The sequence below is a fragment of the Heteronotia binoei genome, chromosome 6, assembly GCF_032191835.1.
Source record: "Heteronotia binoei isolate CCM8104 ecotype False Entrance Well chromosome 6, APGP_CSIRO_Hbin_v1, whole genome shotgun sequence".
Lineage (NCBI taxonomy): Eukaryota > Metazoa > Chordata > Lepidosauria > Squamata > Gekkonidae > Heteronotia > Heteronotia binoei.
In genome coordinates, this window is record NC_083228.1 from 124,043,368 (window position 1) to 124,063,679 (window position 20,312).

General features: G+C 45.1%; 1 protein-coding gene across 2 annotated transcripts in view; it reads left to right on the forward strand.

Moving 5' to 3' along the window:
- FNDC3B (fibronectin type III domain containing 3B) overlaps positions 1-20,312 on the forward strand; it is a 387,437-nt gene that overhangs the window by 293,715 nt on the left and 73,410 nt on the right. For both annotated transcript variants that reach the window (XM_060242517.1, XM_060242518.1), the window contains exons 11-18: positions 1,957-2,010; positions 5,658-5,782; positions 7,118-7,292; positions 7,964-8,050; positions 12,736-12,874; positions 14,380-14,451; positions 16,165-16,283; positions 18,094-18,199. In XM_060242517.1, the coding sequence (XP_060098500.1) occupies positions 1,957-2,010; positions 5,658-5,782; positions 7,118-7,292; positions 7,964-8,050; positions 12,736-12,874; positions 14,380-14,451; positions 16,165-16,283; positions 18,094-18,199 (877 nt within the window). The remainder of the gene's footprint in view (positions 1-1,956; positions 2,011-5,657; positions 5,783-7,117; positions 7,293-7,963; positions 8,051-12,735; positions 12,875-14,379; positions 14,452-16,164; positions 16,284-18,093; positions 18,200-20,312) is intronic.

The following is a 20,312-nucleotide window of genomic DNA, read 5'->3' on the forward strand; positions in this document are numbered from 1 at the left end:
TTGCCCTTTCTTGCATTGGTTGCTTTTGGCTGGGAGGGGGGCATATGCTAATGAGTTATGCTAATGAGCTCTGCCACCTATTTTTCTACAAAACGACCCTGGGGATGTCCATAGTTGGATCCTAGCTGAGCTCGATCAGCTTTCTTTGGTTGGTGTTTGTTCAGGGACTTCCTTCCAGGGCTCCTCTCATTAGTCTGCTGTCCTGTCCTCAGTCTGGTGTTCTTCCAAAATCCTACCCATCAAAATTTCTCCCCAGATTTTGACATATTGAACAATCTGACTTTACAGGCTGAACTGATGAGTCCATTCTGTATTTTGTACAGAAATGTTACAGGAGTGATGAGTGTGGATAGCTTTATAAGGGGGGTAGACAGACTCATGGTGGTCAAGTCCATTGATGGCTACTAATCGTGGTGACCGAAGCGAGTCTCCAGCTGTGTTCACACACACTAAATAATGCACTTTCAATCCACTTCCAATGCACTTTCCAACTGGACTTTACCAGTTCACACAGTAAAAGTCCCATTGGAAAGTGCATTGAAAGTGGATTGAAAGTGCATTACTTAGTGCTTAGTGAAAGTGCTGTGATCACAGCCACAATGTCCAGAGGCAGTAGACCTCTGAAAACTGGTGCCTGGAGGCAGCTTCATGGAAGGGTTTTGGCAGCTATGCCTTGTTTGTTTGGCCCTCCGTGGCAACTGAGTGGCAACTGAATGAAACAGGATGCTGGACATGGTGGACTGCTGGTTTGATCTTGCAGGCTTATGTTCTTAGTTGTGTACTTTCGCCAAAGCTTTCTGCTCACATGCATCTCTCCCCTGCCCTTGTCACTGTCACAATGTACCCACTGATAAGAATGACACTTCCGATGCTGCTGTAAATACTGTTGTATCAGTATTCTTTTTGTGCAGTCTTAATAAACATACAGGAGCCCCATGGCGCAGAGTGGTAAAGCTGCAGTATTGCAGTCCAAGCTCTCTGCTCCTGACCTGAATTCAATCCCCGGTGGTAGCTGGGTTTTCAGGTAGCCAGCTTGAGGTTGACTCAACCTTCCATCCTTCCGAGGTCGGTAAAATGAGTATCCAGCTTGCTGGGGGGAAAGTGTAGATGACTGGAGAAGGCAATGGCAAACCACCCCGTGAAAAAGCCTGCCATGAAAACATTGTGATGTAACATCACCCCCGAGTTGGAAAGGACTGGTGCTTGCACAGGGGAGCACCTTTACTTTTTTTAAAACAAAAAATAAACATACAGGAGTGCATCTTTAAAACAGAATCTGGATGTGATAGTGGGTGCAGTTGCATCCCCGTGACCCCTTTGGGGGGGTTTTGTCAGTGTATTGGTAGCATAAATGCAAATAGACAGCTACTGCAACCAAGTGCCCGACCCGGTTCCTGCAGTTAAATTTAGTCATTCATTCATTCAAAACCTTTATATTCCACCTTCCGGCAGCATCCAGCCTGAAGAAGAGTTCTTGGAGAACTCGAAAGCCCGCACACGGTTATGTAGCATTCAGTTGGTCCTAATAAAAGGTATTACATGGATAGTGTTTTGATTTTAACCAGACCAGTGAAAATCTGTAAAAAGAGGTGTGGTTTTTGCTGATATGGTTTGAATTTGGCCTGCATTCCATGAATGGCGCTTTATACTCATTATGCAGCCCTTCCACTCAGAGGTCACCATGCAGTTGTTTTATCACTAGAAGCAGAACTGGGAGTTGCTTCAAAGTGCAGCCTCCTAGGCCTCTTGTTTGGGTGACAGCACAAATTAACGTCTCTGAAATTTTCAGTGGGATCCACATAATACTTCTCCACGCACCACATTTATTTATTTTCCTGCTATAGAAATTTCCTGGGGTACCTTTTTGGAAAGCTCCCTACTGAGTTCTTTATTAAACTTCTTAGCATGTGCTTTCCCCTTCTCTCTTCTCTTTTTTTGTTGTTTTGAAACATGCAGGCCCCTATCGACAATGGTTCAAAAATCACCAGCTACCTTTTAGAGTGGGATGAGGTAAGTGATGAAACAACTATTCTCTCGTTCTGCAGGGGCCATGTCTCTGTTGTGTGCCACCAAGTCCCTTCTGACTTACGGCAACTCTGAATTAATGACCTCCAAAATGTCCTATCATTAACCCCCTTCCTCAAGTCTTGCAAACCAAAGGCCTCCTGCATAGAGTCAATCTATCTCATGCTGGGTCTTCCTCTTTTCCTACAATTTTTCCTATCATTATAATCTTTTCCGGTGAGTCTTGTCTTCGCGTGATGTGACCAAAGTATGATAGCCTCAGTTTAGACATTGTACCTTCTAGGGCAGAGGTGGCCAAACTCGTTTAACATAAGAGTCGTATAGAATAAATGTCAGATGTTTGAGAGCTGCAAGACATGGGCATCAGATGTTTGAGAGAAGGAAGGAAGGAAGGAAGGAAGGAAGGAAGGAAGGAAGGAAGGAAGGAAGGAAGGAAGGAAGGAAGGAAGGAAGGAAGGAAGGAAGGAAGGAAAATAGATCCGGTAGGGAAGGGGAGGTGGAAAGAAAGTAACTTTAAATGCCTTCTCCAAGCCGCCAGTCAGCTTGGCTCGATGAAGTGATTTAAAGAGACAAATACCTTCTCCAAGCTGGCCAACAGGGCAGTGGGGGCTTTGAGAGCCACACAGTATGTGTGAAAGAGCCACATATGGCTCCCGAGCCACAGTTTGGCCACCCCTGTTCTAGGGAGAGGTCAGAATGAAATTGCACAAGTGTGGAGTCCCACATTGTTTTGATGGTTGTATAAACATCTTGGACTATGTTTAAATAATAGAGTTCTGTTTAGAAACAACCATAGGGTACCAGTCTTGCTAGAAAGTTAGCCTGCCTTTTGTAGCTTCATTATCCAATGGGAAATTACTCCCAAGAAATATACTTTGGAAATCGTTTCAGGTGGGTAGCCATATTGGTCAGCAGTAGAAGAGTACAATTTGAGTCCAGTAGCACCTTAAAGACTGAGAAGATTTCCAGGACAGAAACTTTCAAGAGCCAAAGATACATCCTCCAAAGGGGGCTTTGACTTAGGGTTTGTAGAATCTTTCGGGCTCAAGTGCCGTGTTCTACTGGAGAAAGTTTTTCTTCCAGATGTTCCATTCTCGGCTGCGGAGAACATCCTCAGTGGCGTTGCAGCCGGAGCAGGCACTCTGACCTTCTTGGCTGCTGTGCATTGAGTGAAGCCAGGGCTGCTGGAGAGCTGCTATTTCTAGGCTGGAGGGGGTGTGGTGAAAGGGCAATAGGTTTGTGGATGTGCCCATTGCTTGGTGGAGCTTTGACTCTTAAAAGCTTATATGCTGGAAATCTCGTTGGCCTTTAAGATGCTGCTAGACTCATACTTTGGGAAGTCAATTTGACGTACACTTTACAGTGCCATCCGAAGCAGAGTTACACCCCTTCTAAAGCCCATTGACTTCAGTGGATTCAGAAGGGTGTGTCTCTTCTTAGGACAGCACCACCCATTTCCTGGGAAGTTAGGAGCCACTGGGCTCTGTGCCCTTTTGGAAGTCTGTCTCTAAAGTCCAAATTTTCAAGCATGAACAGAGCTTCTGCCTGACCCTAAATTAAAAGAAACCTGCTGGAAACTGGAACTCTCTCCAACAGAGAGCCCGTTTGGTGTAGTGGTTAAGTGTGTGGACTCTTATCTGGGAGAACCAGGTTTGATTCCCCACTCCTCCACTTGCACCTGCTGGCATGGCCTTGGGTCAGTCATAGCTATCACAGGAGTTGTCCTTGAAAGGGCAGCTGCTGTGAGAGCCCTCTCAGCCCCACCCACCTCACAGGGTGTCTGTTGTGGGGGGAGAAGATATAGGAGATTGTAAGCCACTCTTGAGTCTCTGATTCAGAGAGAAGGGCGGGATATAAATCTGCAATCATCATCATCTTCTTCTTCTTCTTGCTCCTTTTCCGCCTGACTCAGCTGTTAACGGCACAAAGGCTCTTTGGATCATAGAGGGCCAATGGCTAGATAACTTTCCATGGCACTGGAATTACCAGTAATATTAGCATATGAGTCAGCTAGAATCTGAGGTATGTATTTGGAATGCTGAAGTAATCCTACAGCAGGGGCTTGCATGATTCGGGGGGCATGAGGAAGACAGCGATCAGCAAGTTCGTATGCTGCCATTGTTGATTCCCGTCCCTGTAGCTTTAATGAGGAAGCAGGAAAGAGGCTATTGCGGATTGTTCTGTTGAAAGCTGACGCAAAATTGGAAGAAGAAAATACAGAACAGCACAGGATTCTGGGAAGATTGTAATAGTTGTAGATCTTCCATTTGGCTCAGGCCTTCATCCGAAACCGCAGCAGCCGCTAAAGCGTTTGTTGTATTGAAAGAAGGGAGGTTTCCAGGCGATTAATGCTTGGTTAATTAGAAATATCAGCCAGCCTCTGATGTTATTGCCAATGGAATATGAAACATGAGTCACGGCAAGAGATCTGAAATATCAGCCAGCCCGAACTTAGCTTGAGGGGAAATGAAATGCAATCTCTGGTGGCAAGTGTATGTGTTCATTAATAATAACGGAACTGAAGATGAAAAAGCTGCCAGACCTCTTAGCAAATGGGCACTGATGGTTATCTGAATGGTCATAAAAATGGTTTCATGTAATATAAAGTGATAGAGTTCTGAGGATATCCTGGGCTTCTAATCCAGAAACTGGAGCAAGTGTAATGTCCTTGCATTCATATTTTGATGCATCTCTGATTTTGCATATAGCAGGCTGTCACAGTAGGCCCTACATTAAACTCCTGGTTATTTTATGGCTGTCCAAAAGCTTAAGATTTGGGGGGCATTATGAAATATGAACTTGGGAATTTCTGGACATGACTCTCCAAAAGTGAAAGAGAAAGTGGGGAGCGAAAGGGTTACTCCAAAATGTCTCATTGTTTGGGTTTGTAGAATCTTTCGGGCTCAAGTGCCGTGTTCTACTGGAGAAAGTTTTCCTTCCAGACGTTTCATTCTCAGCTGCGGAGAACATCCTCAGTGGAGGATGTTCTCCGCAGCTGAGAACTAAACGTCTGGAAGGAAAACTTTCTCCAGTAGAACACGGCACTTGAGCCCGAAAGATTCTACAAAACCTAATGATGTTACCAGCCATGAAAACCTGAAATCTTTGTCTCATTGTTTGTTTCTTCTCCAACCCACACCAAAACTGGGCTTGGGTGACCTGCTTGTGATGGGCTCTCTGAAATCCTTGGTCCCAGAGTTGCTTACTCAGGTTGCCAATTTGCCAGGTCCACCCCCCTGGTGGAGAATGGGCAGGGGGGTCTCTCACAGTCCAGCAATTAATCTGGATACGGGTTTTAATCTGAAATTCAGGTTTAATTTGATAAAAGCACCCCAATTGCCCTGGAGGTCTCAGTGCTACTGAAGGCAATCAGGGAAAAGAATTGTATCTGTGTACATTAAACGAGTCAGATGCACATTCGGTGGAACAGTCAGATGAGTGGAAATTTCACCTTTGAAATGGTCGCATACCGCTGTTTCCTCCTTGATGATCTACTTGCATTCCCTCCCCCCACCCCCAAAATAATAAAGTTTATGCTTCTTTTAGCCTTATGGATATTTTTAAGGGTTTTTTGGGGGGGACAGGGAAATGTCATTTAAGGATGTAATAAAGCAATGCACTATTTTGTTCAGGGAAAACGAAACAATGGTTTCAGAGAATGTTACTTTGGGAGCCAAAAACACTACAAGGTGACGAAGCTCTGTCCAGCGATGGGCTATACATTCCGATTAGCAGCTCAGAACGATATTGGCACTAGGTAAGGAACTGCTTCCTGTTGAAACCCCAATCCGGTTGTGCTCCCCCCCCCGCCCCCGCTTGTTCGTTTGAATCCGGAATCACAGTTTCATTTCACAGGGCATAGTGATTAGAATGTTGGATCTGGATCTGGGATATGGATGTTGAGAATCCCCTCTGTCTGGCATTTTTTTTTACTTTAAATTTTTTATTAATTTTTCAACCAAAACCAACAATCAAATACATACTCAACAACAAATACTTACAATGATATACGTACATTATAGTCATGGCATAAATATCATTCATGTTAAGTAGAGCGCCTCTAAACCCTTTGATTGTTTTCCACTGTTACACATTTCACCCATGTTTATAGTACATTATCATTCAATAAATAACCTATAATTTGTAATATAAAAGAATCTTCAATAATATGAAAAATTAATATACTTTTTTGGAATATATTTTTCAAAATCTTCTTCTAAATTTATATAGTTAAAGAAAGGAAACCATTTCTCAATAAAGTTATTGTTCTTCTGTTGTATGTCTAATACTCTTATTTGTATAGCCTCTGTCTGGCATGAAGCTCACTGGGTGACCTAGGTTCGCTCATTCTTCTTTGACTGGATCTCCCCCGCAGGATACTTTGTAGGGATAAAATAGGAGAACTACATATGCCAGTCTGAGCTCCATGGAGAAAGATCAAATTCACAGATGTTTCCCAGGATATTTACACTTTCTCCCTCAGAGCGAGAGTGAGGTTGGACGCACCTTTGAACCTCATCAACGTGGAAACACATCACGGGGAATCGAGGATTCTAAACAGGAACCAGAGCAGCATCTAGAAAAGCCCCCTGCTGGAGCATCTAAGAATTACACACACAACACAGCAGCCCCCTTGTATTTTGGGTGCAGTAGGCCAGGCGTTTTTTGTAGCAGAAACTCCTCTGCATATTAGGCCACACACCCCTGATGTAGGCAATCCTCCCAAGAGCTTATAGGGCTCTTAGTGCAGGGCCTACTGTAAGCTCCAGGAGGATTGGCTACATCAGGGGGGCATGGCCTAATATGCAAAGGAGTTCCCGCTACAAAAAACAAACATACCCTGCAGTAGACTATGGCAGTGACTGGGCAGAAATGCATAGGACCATTCCACCAGAATAGAGAGAGGAGGGTTGAAGGTCTCCAAAAACATCTAGGAGTTCCTCAAGTTTCAGGAGTTCCAGAACCAGTGCCCTAAACAAAAGGGGACTGTTGTTTGAGCATGTGCAGCCTTTGCCTTCTGAAGAACCAACTGGTTCCACGAACTTTGCATTAAGGGTCATTCTTCTGTTTCTCTCTCTTTGCTGCTTCGCAGTGGCTTTAGCCAAGAGGTCGTGTGCTACACATCAGGGAATATTCCTCAAACCCCTTCTGCACCAAGGCTCGTTCGGGCTGGAGTCACATGGATCACCTTGCAGTGGAATAAGGCCGAAGGCTGCACCCCAGAAGAAGTGATCACCTACATTCTGGAGATTCAGGAGGAGGATAATGTAAGTGCTGATACAAGGACAACCTAAATGCGGAGCTGTCTGGTGCAGGCCCATGTAGCTGCAAGTCATTCCACTCATCGTCCCACTTCCAAGAAGATGACGTGAGATCCGTAGGGGGGGGGGTTGTAGCAGGAACTCCTTTGCATATTAGGCCCCACACCCCTGATGTAGCCAATCCTCCAAGAGCTTACAGGGCTCTTAGTACAAGGCCTACTGTAAGATCCAGGAGTATTGGCTACATCATGGTATGTGGCCTAATATGCAAAGGAGTTCCGGCTCCAAAAAAAGCCCTGGCGATCCCCATGAGAGTTAATGTTAATGCCATGATAATTTAATGTTGCACAGAGATCCTTACGGTGCAATTTCAAAAGTCTGTAAAGCAGCACATTAGAGGATGCTCCCTCATGAAGAAGCTTAATAGAAATAAACATGGTGATGTGCCCAAGTGCTCTAGGAAAAAGGCACACAATTCATATGGGGCAATTGTACACATTCATGAGAGTTACAGGGAAGATCATGAGAGCAATTTTGGCAGAAGATAATTTTGTAAGCATCCTTAGTAAAGTACACTGATGACAACTTAAAGGTTGCTTCTTCTGCCATGTACCAGAGGAAGCATTGCGTTCTTTCATCATGTGACACTGTTGATGGTATTGTGTTTTGGTCTTTAGGATAGTGTGTTTCACCCAAAGTACACTGGAGAAGACCGTACCTGTACTGTGAAAAATCTCAAAAGAAGCACACAATATAAATTCAGGGTAGGTGCTTTCTTTTCCCCTTTCACATCCTTTTCCATCGCATCTGTTAACTCAGGAAAGCATACTTTCTCAAGGGAAAGAGGCGGAGGCATGAAGCTGTCCCCCCCGCCCCCCTCCGCAGAAGGCACATGTTTGAAATAATATCTAGCACGGGCTTTAAAATTCTCTCATGAAGACTATATATACCACAAGGCAGTGAGCTATGTAGCAACCAAGTTATCAAGACATAAGTAATATTCCAGTTTACAACATTAAAACAAATTTAAACATACAATTTTGCCAATTTAAAACACCCCGTCGGCAAACACACAGCTAAATCTGCTGGAAAAACTACACTCTCCACCAAATGTTTAGTGGCTTGCATGCCTTCCTAAATGTAGCAATGGGGGGGCACCCTCCTGAACTGGACTCACCATGTAGAAGGCCTATGATCTTGCCACATGTGTAGCAACAGTCCTAATCAGGAGGGCAACTTCAGAAGGAAGAGGCTGTCTGAAGAGCTTAACTGACACAAGGAGTATACTCGAGGCCTTAAGCCATTGAAGGGCTCTAAAGCTAATAACCAGTACTTTGAGTAGGCCTAGAGGTAAAGAGGTAGCCGGAGCAGTTGACCCAGCATTGGAGTTTCAGCCTCTGGGTAGCTGGCCCCCAAGAGGGCTTTGCTGCTGCATTCTGTACTAACTGGAACTTCTGAGACATCTTCAGAAATAGCCCCACAAGGCATATATTGCAGTAGTCCAGTCTGGAGGTAACAGTAGGATAGATCATAAACAGGTCAGTGACGTCTAGGTAAGGGCCAGTTTACAGATAATGGAAAAAGATGGTCCTACCAACAGTACCCCCATGTTTATCCATTAACATGGCTTGGTCCAGTTTATGCAAGTGTGTGTATGTATTTTTATTTTGCTAAGACCTTAATATACATCTGTGCTATTATGAAATAATGAATTGCATAGAAACCTAGGTTTGGAAGAGGCCTCTGAGGCCAGCTCGTCTCAACTCCCCCCTCCTCCAGTTTGGGAAATCCAAATTCAGAGACTCTTTAATGGATCTAGCTGTGTCTTGCCTCTGTTTGGAGCTCCAGCGAGGGACAGGCCACCACATTTGTAGGTGGCGTAACTTGTAGTTTAATAAACAAAAGCTACCGCTTAGCCAAAAAGGTCGTCTTTCATAGTTTTCTTATCCTTTCCATAATGGAGTAAACACATCAGGACCAAAGAGACCTTCAAGGGAAAACAAGGGTGCAGCTGCCCTTGAGTGAAAGTATACTCTTGCAGATTAAGATATAGGGAGGGACGGTGGCTCAGTGGTAGAGCATCTGCTTGGGAAGCAGAAGGTCCCAGGTTCAATCCCTGGCATCTCCAAAAAAAGGTCCAGGCAAATAGGTGTGAAAAACCTCAGCTTGAGACCCTGGAGAGCCGCTGCCAGTCTGAGAAGACAATACTGACTTTGATGGACCAAAGTTCTGATTCAGTATAAGGCAGCTTCATATGTTCATATAGTTGACTGGTCAGCTAATTAAAATATGCAGCTTCTCTTATTTTTGTCTTTTCTATCAACTTCCCAGTGTGCCAAGAGTTGCACACAGAAATTTAGATAGCAGCTTTCCTTACAACTTGCACACTTTCTCATTATGTGAACGAATGCAGAACTATGGTTGCCAACTCTGGAATGGGAAATTCCTGGAGATTTCAGAGGCAAAGCCTGAGAGGGTGGGGTTTCGACAGGAATGGGAGCTCAGTGGCGCCATAGAGTTCAGCCTCCAAAGCAGCCGTTTCTCCAGGGGAGCTGATCTGTCATCTCAAGATCAGTTATAATTCCAGGAGATCTCCAGGTCTCAACTGAAGTCTAGCAAATAGAATTACTTTTAACTGCATTAGCAGTTTTTAACTTTTGCAGCAACTTCAGTGTCTGTCCACAAGGTGGCAGCCTTACTTTTTTGTTAACACACGCAAGTGCTCTTAATTTATATTTCCTTTGTGTACATGTACAGCTTGTTTAACAAGGATAACAGGAAAGCCATTTGGCTTTAAATATTGTTTCCCATGCGATTGCTCAGAGGAATAGCATTCTCAGTGGAAAACACTTTACATGTACCCTTGTTGATAACTGTGCATCAATGCGTGTCTTTAGAAGACAGGCTTTTCTTTCAGATCTTTTTATAACCAGGTTTGCAGCTGCACTTTTCCTTCTAATGAAAGAGATGCTTACCGGGATTGAATTGTATGCCATAGAAAGCGACGCCTTCCCATAAACACTTGCAACTGTTTGTTTGTGTGCACACGGTTTTGAACGTTAAACTTGAGGATAGTCAGCCGTGCATGCTGGGAGTGCATGCTACCTGCAGTCCTGCTGAAACAGTAGCCGCTTCCCCTGAAATGAGGTGACCACCGATGTTCCCTCTAAGCTGCAGAGTCCTGTGAGCAAAAATTCTACATTGTGAGCTACTGGCATTAAAGTTGTGAGCTACTGCATGATTTAGCGTGCTCTGAGGTTATCCTTCCTGAGCGAAGACAAAAATGGGTGAGCTGGAGGCTAAAAATCTGTGAGCTAGCTCACGCTAACTCAGCTTAGACGGAACACTGGTGACCACATTCATCAGGAGGATTGCAGGCCGTTCTCACTCCCAGTGCGCACGTTTGGATACTCCCAAACAGGACATCTGAAAAAGACCCTGCACACACAGGGCAACGTGCATATCGGAGGTCTAAACATTCTGAAGCTTGGTCTAAATCAGGGGTGGCCAAACTTGCTTAACAGAAGAGCCGCATAGAATAAATATCAGATGTTTGAGAGCCGCAGGACATGAATGTCAGATGTTTGAGAACCGCAAGGGAGGGAAGAAAATAGATGGAGGAGGGAGGGAGACGTGGAAAGAAGGCAACTTCAATTTTAAATGCATTATCCAAGCTGTCGGCTGGCTTGACTTGGAGATGTGATTTAAAGAGACAAATAGTTTCTCCAAGCGAGCCACTGGGGCAGTGGGGGCTTTGAGAGCTACACAATATGTGTGAAAGAGCCATATGTGGCTCCTTAGCCACAGTTTGGCCACCCCTGGTCTATATGCTGCTTGTTGTGGAATTACTGACCTGAATGGATGTAGCACTTCCAGATACTTGAGTTAGTTGGGCAAGAAATAGATCACCTGGGCTGCACTATTTTAAGTCTGCTTCTTCTGTCCTAAATCCATTCAGCCTCAAGTTTAAATAACTTGCCCGCAATATATTTTTTGCCTGCAAGGTGCAGCAGTGCAGAAATATTTAAAAATCTGTGCGTTGGGCCATAACATCATGTCAGTTCATTCTGGATTGTCTGTGTCATGAATTCATCCACTTTAGTCAAGAACACTTGGCTTGTGTATGTGACTGTCTGTGCAGGGATGCCTTAACTCAGGGGTGGGCAAACTGTGGCTCGGGAGCCACATGTGGCTCTTTCACACCTATTGAATGGCTCTTGAAGCCCCACAGCCCCTTTTCCAACTTGGAAAAGGCATTTCTTTCTTTGAATTGCTTCAACAAGCCTAGCCAGACAGTGGCTTAGAGAATGCATTTAAAGTTAAAGTTGCTTTATTTCGACCTCCCCCTCCCTCCCCCATCTATTTGCTTTCTTTCCACCTTTATTTCAATCATTCCTCCCTTCCTTCCTTCCAGCCCTCAGTTAACTGACGTTCATGTCTTGTGGCTCTCAGACATCTGACATTTATTCTATGTGGCTCTTATGTTAAGCAAGTTTGGCCAGCCCTACTTTAGCTTCAGGTCATGCCTAGGTCTCCTCCCCCCTCCTCATCCCTACTTTTATTTCCTTGGAAACTTCTCTCTCTTTTTCGTTCATTCTCTGCCTTTCCCTCCGACTTCTCCAGCATTGTTAGGAGTCCCACGTGGGTTGGTATCCCTACAGTTGATCCAAAGGGACACAGAGGCAGACAAAATAATTGCAGGAAGGCCCTTGACAGGCCTTGTGAAGTCTGAGACACGCAGGATTGACAAGCTTACAGCAGATGGAAAGAAGAGGTGTGCAAACTTGAAGGCGTCAACCTCCGAGTCAGCCGGGGCAGGAATTTCTTCCTTCTACCCTCACTCTGGGAGGCCTGAATAATCCCTCCCCGCTGCACTTCTGGTTCCTGAGGTTATACCCTGTGGTTCTAAACGTGCTATTTGTAAACCATTATTAGTGGTTTCATTAGGCCTTTCATTCCAAGTGTGGGCACAATCCACAACAGGTGAGGCACGTTAAAATCTACTCAACTTCACGTTACAGCATAGCAATCATACGTTCTGTTCAGTGGAACAGACTTCTTAACAGCTACTGGCTGGGCTCCTACAGAGCTCTTCTATGGGCAGAAGGATTTCCTCCCATGGAGCAAGACTTCCTTGCTTCCCACTGCAACCCCAGATCCCCTCCTCTCACGGAACGCTGTTCCTGGGGTCCCTCGGGTACAGCATTCGCGATGACATTTTGTTGGCTGCCGTGGGGCAGGGGGAGAGGGCTGTTCTGCACCCAAGCCTGTGTCTAGTATGTTTTGAATTCTGGCATTAGAGGCTTGCTAGTACAGTGCCTGAGAACCTTTGCATGTCTAATTTCAATGAGACTTAGCGGTGCTGTTGCATAGAGGGTGGCTTTGGAGTCACTTGAACAACGCAGCTTGCTTTTAAGACTTGTGGTTAATTGTTTTTATTTTGTTCCAGCTAATTGTCTCCAACGTAGAAGGAAAGAGTAGTCCCAGTGACATCTTGGTCTGCACCACCAGCCCTGACAGGCCAGGGCCACCCACCAGACCTGTGGTTAAAGGGCCAATAACATCTCATGGCTTCAGTGTCAAATGGGGTAAGAGTCCTCCTCCATCTTATCAGATCTCATTGTCTTAATGCCTCAAACCCATAAAAGGAGGGGATATGGCTGGGTTGCCAGTCCCCAGGTTCCCCTTCTTTTGGGGGCTTCTCCCCAGCACCAGCCAGCTGGGTGGTGGAAAAAATCCCCCCCCCACACACACACAAATCAACATTGCTACACAATGACCCTGACACAATGACACCACCCGGAAGTGATTTCATCACATTGGGGATGTTGTGGTGATGCTCTGGTTTGAGGGCAAAACTTTACGGTTTGAAGCTGGTTTTACCGTAGAGGTTTGCCCCAAAACCAGAGCATCGCTGCGCAGCATCCTCAACACGATGTCATCACTTCTGGGTGATGTCATTGTGTTGGGGTTGCCCTGGGACACCCCCCAAATCCCCTCACTGGAGCGATGAAGGGACCTGGCAACCCTAGGAAAGGGTAGCTTAAGTAGAAAAAAGCGATGTGCAGCTTAACGGCATGTGGTGCTGAGGGCGAATGCCACAGGGAAAGTCGGGGGACAGGAGAATCAGGTAGTCGTGATCACAAAGTAAGCTGCAGCTACATTGGTCTCAGGAATACATTGCTATGACTGGGATTTTGACAAAAGACTTGGGATACCTATAAAAATTGTGTGAAAACAGGGAGTTGAATCAGATGAACCCAATGTACCGTTTTGTTTGCCCAGTGAATGATAGTAGTACATACCAGTGAATCAAATACTAGTTCAGCTTTGAGTTATGTCCATCTCTTCTTTCCACTCTTATGGTTTGGAAAAGCCATTACAAAAATATTCAAAGCAGCATTTGTGTGGATATTTTGGATACCTCCTTTCCCATATGTTTTAAAGCATTGTCAGCTTTTCAAAGATGTTGTTGGAACTAGGGATGGGAAGTGGGTTTGTAACTGCATGGGTACCGACCAATCAGTGCTATGTACTGTGGACTTCTGATGCCACTGACCAATTGGTACTATGCACCATGGACTTCTGATGCCACCTTGCTTAATTGGCTCATCCTGAACTTGACCCAGGAGGGAGAACGGCTGGCTTGAATGGAACATGGTGGACAGACACCCATAGCAGCCCATCCCTGCTCAAATGACATGGCGGCTACATGCATCCTGGAAAGCAGATGAAAGAACTTTAGAAAGAGAAAGTGGGATGCAATTCCAGGAATGGGAAAAGCTGCATGAGAAGTTACGCAGATATGAGAATATGTGAAATAAGAATAATCAGAGGGGCCTGTGGCTTTCTTCTTATCATTGAGAAGATCCTTCTTGAGAGCAGCAGATGAAAGCTTAACAGTTAGCAAAGCACAAATGCTTTTCTCTTGAAGAACAAGCATCCACTTCAGCGGGACTTCCAGGGGTAATGGAAAAATGTGAACTACAAGGGGGAGTGTCAGCCAATTGTGGGAGGCAATAGTCCTTGAATTCCACAGAAGCTCATTTTTGTTTTCCCCTCTGCTGTGACTCTCTTTTATGTCTTGTAACAGATCCTCCTGAGGATAACGGTGGTTCAGAAATCCTAAACTACTTGTTAGAAATCTCAGAAGGAAACTCAGAAGGTAAGTAGAACGGGTGCACATCTTATTCCAGTCATTTTTAATGATGCTTACTCTACTGTATGAAAATATTATCAGATGAAATCAGTTGAGAACAAAGGCATGACAGTCGTCCAAACATTATAGACTCCCTAAGTTAAGAACATAAAAACAGAAGAACTTCAGAGGAACCATGTTGGATCAGCCCAATGGCCCATCCAGTCCAACACACGGTGGCCAAAAAACCCCAAGTGCCATCAGGAGGTCCACCAGTGGGGCCAGGACACTAGGAGCCCTCCCAATGTTGCCCCCCAAGCACCAAGAATATAGAGTATCACTTGCCCCAGACAGTGTTCCATCTATACCTTATGACTAATAGCCACTGATGGACCTTTGCTCCATTTGTTTATCCATCCCCCTCTTGAAGCCATCTATGCTTGTAGCTGCCACCACCTCCTGTGGCAGTAAATTCCATGTTATAAAACCTGGAGGAGCTTTGTTTCTCCCCTCCCCCCCCCCCCCCGCACACACCCAGACCCCTTTGCTATAGATTAATTCTAAAATAAATGAACCAAGCAAATGGTTACCTGTGACTGGCAAGAAGGAGCCCGTCATCATCCTGAACTGGCTATGGTGGAAACTTCCATCAAGTAACAACCAATTTCTCTGTGACCCCGTAGGGCTTTCGAGGCAGAAGTTAAACACAGGCAGTTTACCGTTGCCTGCTTCTGTGTAGCAACTCTGGTCTCCCATGCAAGTGGTAACCAGGGCTGACCCTGCTTAGCTTCTGAAACGTGATAAGATGCTAGGCTGGGCCATCCAGGCCAGATCACTCCTGAATCAGAGTTTATAATTTAGTTGTTTCTCCCTGAGAGTACATATTGCAAGATGGATCCCAGGCACCACGAGTCCTCTTTCGATAACCAAAGCAGAGAAAAGATGCTGATTTCTTTCTATGTGCTGTTCTTTTGTAAAGTGATGACGATGGATTGATTGTGGTTTTTATTCAGTAGAATATTTCTGCCCACAAAAAGGGGCTTCCACTGGAGAAAGGACTTCTTTACCTCCCCCCTCCTCTGCAGTTCACAGTGATCCCCCAAAATGCTGTTCCCTGGCAATGGGGGGGCGGGGAGCATAAGGGATGATTTCAGGGTCTGCAGCGGAAGCGGGGCGCTGATGAAAATCACCCTCCCCTTCATTAGCAGGAAATTTCCTGTGAGATCCAACCATATTATTGGAATGGTAGTGTTGTTTTTTCAAACACTGAATTCCGTTAGTTGTGAATTTTCCAGGCTGTATGGCTGTGGTCTTGGCGTTATGAGACCTGACGTTTTGCCATGCCAAGACCACAGCCATACAGCCCGGAAAATCTACAAGAAATGAACTCTGGCCAAAGCCTTCGACAACATACTGAATTCCATTAAAAAAAAAAAAAGAATTCATGGCTGGCCTCAGAATTTAGTATTTGGAGCATAAAGTTTTGTGTCTAGGCATCCAGAAGAGAAAACAAGGCTTTTATGCATGGCGGAGACAACCCCACACATTAAAAAAAGAACATTTCATCTGCCCTCCTAATCCATGAACAGCCTTTTCAGCACCAGGGACTTGATAGTATAAAACTCGATAGCTACTTCTGCCCATTAATGCTCCCTCTTAAAGGTTGGTGTTTGAATGAAGTCTTAAGCAGGACACTAGCCCCGTAGTGATGGTTTCCTCTGTTTCCAATTAACCTCACAGCAAATCAATGGGAAGTCACCTACAGAGGATCTGCGACCGAATGTATGTGTACCTACTTGAAACCAGGCACTTTGTATAAGCTCCGAGCATGCTGTATTAGCACTGGTGGACACAGTCAGGTCTGTATGAGGAAACCTTTTCACTTCTCTCCCGTCTCCCCCACCTTTACCCTAAAAGCTTTGTGCTGGTCTGGAGAAGGTGGTTGTTTGCTAAATAGTATATGCTGTAAGCAATGTTCCCTCTAACCTGAGTTAGTATGAGCTAGCTCACAGTTTTTTAGCCTCTAGCGCACACAGTTTTGTCTTAGCTCGCAAAAAATGACCCCAGAGCAAGCTAATTTATGCAGTAGCTCACAACTTTAATGCCAATAGCTCACCAAGTAGAATTTTTGCTCACAAGACTCCACAGTTACATATGAACATATGAAGCTGCCTTATACTGAATCAGACCTTTGGTCCATCAAAGTCAGTATTGTCTTCTCAGACTGGCAGCAGCTCTCCAGGGTTTCAAGCTGAGGTTTTTTTCACACCTATTTGCCTGGACCCTTTTTTGGAGATGCCAGGGATTGAACCTGGGACCTTCTGCTTCCCAAGCAGATGCTCTAACACTGAGCCACCGTCCCTCCCCTGAGGGAGGGAACATTGGCTGTAAGTGGTTACAAATCTGACAGGCTAGTGTATGTTAATATTATCAAATGAGAAGTCAGAAATTTACCCCAAACAAGCAAACTTTTCAGAAAAACGGCTTCCTTTGCTGAATTACATCTCCTCTAATGACATCAGTTCCCACAATTCCATGTATTCCAGCACGCTTTACCTCTAATTTTCATTTACACTCACACATCTTCCTTTTTTTCCACACTCTCAGTTAGTCGGCAGAGTTGGTTTGACTGAGACACAGGATGAGATGAAATAGTATTGGTTTGTTGTACCCAGATATTTTTAGATTTTTTTAAAAAAAGTATACTGTTTTCCAATTTTAGTGAGTCCTGGATTTGTATTCTTTATCTTTGGTTATTTCGAATTGACCACTGCAAGCCCCAGTCTTTTTAAATTGAAGTACTCTGTATGCAACTGTTCTACAACTATGTAACGTGTATCCTCCTTAATTAATGTATCATCTTTTGCACAATCATAATAAATACTTTAAAAAATGTGTGGGTGGGGGGAGATGAGAAGAAGTCCACAAATACTTCCCTGCAAGGCTTCTGCAAGTTACTAACCAATCAGTGTACTAGTTAGAGAACTGGATGGCACTTATAAATAGCTGAGTTCAGATTCCCACTCTGCCATGAAACTCACCAATTGACTGCTAGTCACTTTCTTTCAGCATAGCCTAATTCACAGGGTGGTTGTGAGAATAAAAGGGAGGAGAGAATCACGCTGAGTTCCTTGGAGTAAAGATGGAACTAGACATGAGACGTGCTTGTTTTTCTTCCCCAGTGCTCAGGAGCTAGTTAGATTGCTGGACAGGAGAGCCAGGTTCAAATCCCCACTCTGCCATGGAAACTTGCTGGGTGATCTTGGGCCAGTCACGCTCTCTCAGCCTGACCTATCTCCAAGGGTTGTTTTGAGGATAAAACGTAGGGGAGAAGAATGATGTCACTCTTCTTTGGGTTCCTCTTGGGAAGTAAGGTGGGTTGTAAGTGAAGTGTCTGCCATTCCCTGTTTCTGCGTAGCAACCCTGGACTTCCTAGGTGGTCTCCCATCCAAGTACTAAGTATCAGGGCAGCCCGGCTTAGCTGACATCTGACAAAAGTGGGCTGGCCTGGGCTATTCAGATCAGGGCTATCTGATTCAGAGCTAGGTCCAAAATTTCTTCACGAGTGTCAACACTCGTGTTTTTCTGTGACAGGCAGACTCATACCTCATTTCCTGTGTCGTCTGATTAGCCAGTGTGCTGAATCTGCCATGCTTCTTTTTTTCCCAGTGTTCCGAAAGTTTACTTGTCCGTACGCTCAGCGTTGCACCAGGCCAGTGTCAACCTCCCCGAGTGCTGGGGAAACCAAAGCATAAAGAAGTGCAGCTGCAGTGGGGTGAGTGAACTTGGGGGAAAGGGGGCGGGCTTGACATGAAAGCGTTTACTCGGTTCGTTCTGCTGCCTCACAGGGCAGTTGTGAGAGTAAAAGGGAGACCTGCATGTGACTGCTTTGCGCTCTAAAACCAGGGGGTTTTTTGTAGCAAGAACTGCTTTTGTAGCAAGAGCTGCTTTGAGCTCTAAAACCAGGGGGTTTTTTGTAGCAAGAACTCCTTTGCATATTGGGCCGCACCCCCATTGATGTAGCCAATCCTCTGAGAGCTTACAGGGCTCTTAGTACAGGAGGATTGGCTACATCAGGGGTTTGTGGCCTAATATGCAAAGGAGTTCCTGCTATCAAAAAAACCCATATCTAAAACAATTGCTATATCAGGCATTTTTGTAAAGGTTTTAAGGAGAATTGCAGCAGCTCTCCCTTTTCTAATTGTCAGATCAGCACTGTGCTCTGTGGGGATGAAAAGATATGAGGAGATGTGAGAAAATTCCTGAGATTAAAAACTCATTAGACTTGGTCCCACCGTGATCATTTGATCTCTGTGCCTTCGAGTCACAACCGAGTCATAGCAACACTCATGAAGTTCCACCTCATGGGGTTTTCCAGGCGAGAGATGAGCAGAGGTGGATTGCCGTTGCTACCCTCTGCGGTGGTTTCCCATCCAAGTTGCAATCCTGCCTAGCTTCCAAGCGCTAATGGGATTGATCTAGTCTGAGCTATTAGGGCTGCTAATTTGATCTGTAAGCCAAACCACGGGGGCGGGGGGATGGAATGTTTTCGTTCATAGCTTCCCCTCCTGCATTATGGTCAAACAGAAAAGTTGAATGCTCTAATTGCTAGTAATTAACCTCACAGTGCACTGAGCACACTACTCAGTTGACTCTGACACAGAATAAAATAAAGGTGATAGCCATGGCTCAAAACATAAATGACCACTTTGAACAGCAGGGGTACAAGTAGGTTCCTGTAAGTATGGGGGGAGATGTGTCAGTAGCCTGCACAGATCACCCATCCATGTGTCAATTCATTACATGAGGAAGGAGAACAGGCAGAGCGTGCCAGCCTGCACTCATCTCCGTGTGATCACTGAGTTGTCTGCACAGTGTGAATACACAAAGGAAGTGTGAACAAGTCCTCTCCCTCTACGCTATCAGAGACATTAGGAAAGCAGCGTCACCGGTCAAGGGGAGGGGGCATATATGCGGGCACTTACACCACACACTCACTCGGTGCAGATGTCTCTGAATCATGGGGGGCGGCATGCCCATGCCCACTCTCACTCCCTATGTGGTGCATCAACATGCCAATGGCCCACAGGGCTCTTTTTCTAGCAGGAGCGCCTCTGCATATTAGGCCAAGCCCCCCTGATATAGCCAATCCTCCAAGAGCTTAGAGGGCTCTTCGTACAGGGCCTACTGCAAGCTCCAGGAGGATTGGCTACATCAGGGGGCGTGGCCTAATATGCAGAGGAGCTCCTGCTAGAAAAAGAGCCCTGCGATGGGACATTTGCACAGGGCTGGCCTGTTTATAGCAAAAAGCAATGATTCTGGGACTTGCCAGAGCTTCCAAAATACTAAAGTTTACAACTGTTAATGTTCAAAACTGTAACCATTCAAAATAGTGATATGTTGAAATACGTTCAAAGCATTTACTGTAGAAAGATATAACATTTTTTGAAAAGCAGCTTGAGACCTGAACCATGCCGCCTGGACAGTAATGAAAGTAAAAAGTGGTGGGTTGTTTTTAAACAAGCGCAGCAGAAAATCTCTGTCAAATAGGTTGCCCTGCAGTAGCAGTTCCATTGGAGATGGCTATGGTGATGCCTTTTGTATAGGATAACTTCAGGTGGCTTCTCAGATTAGGTTTTATGTATACTGATATCAAGGACTGATAAACGACTTCATCTGCAAAAGGCTGTCTGTAAAGATCACTGCTCCTCCCCCATCTTGTCTTTAAGTACACAAAAAGACCAACAGCCTGGGTAAGATTGGTACACTACTCCCATTCATTTTGAAGTGGGAGGTGACCACTTATCAGGGGTGTCAGACATGCAGTTTTGGGGCCGAATCAGGCCTCCAAGCAACTGGCATTCATCTGCTTCCTTCTCCCTCTCTCT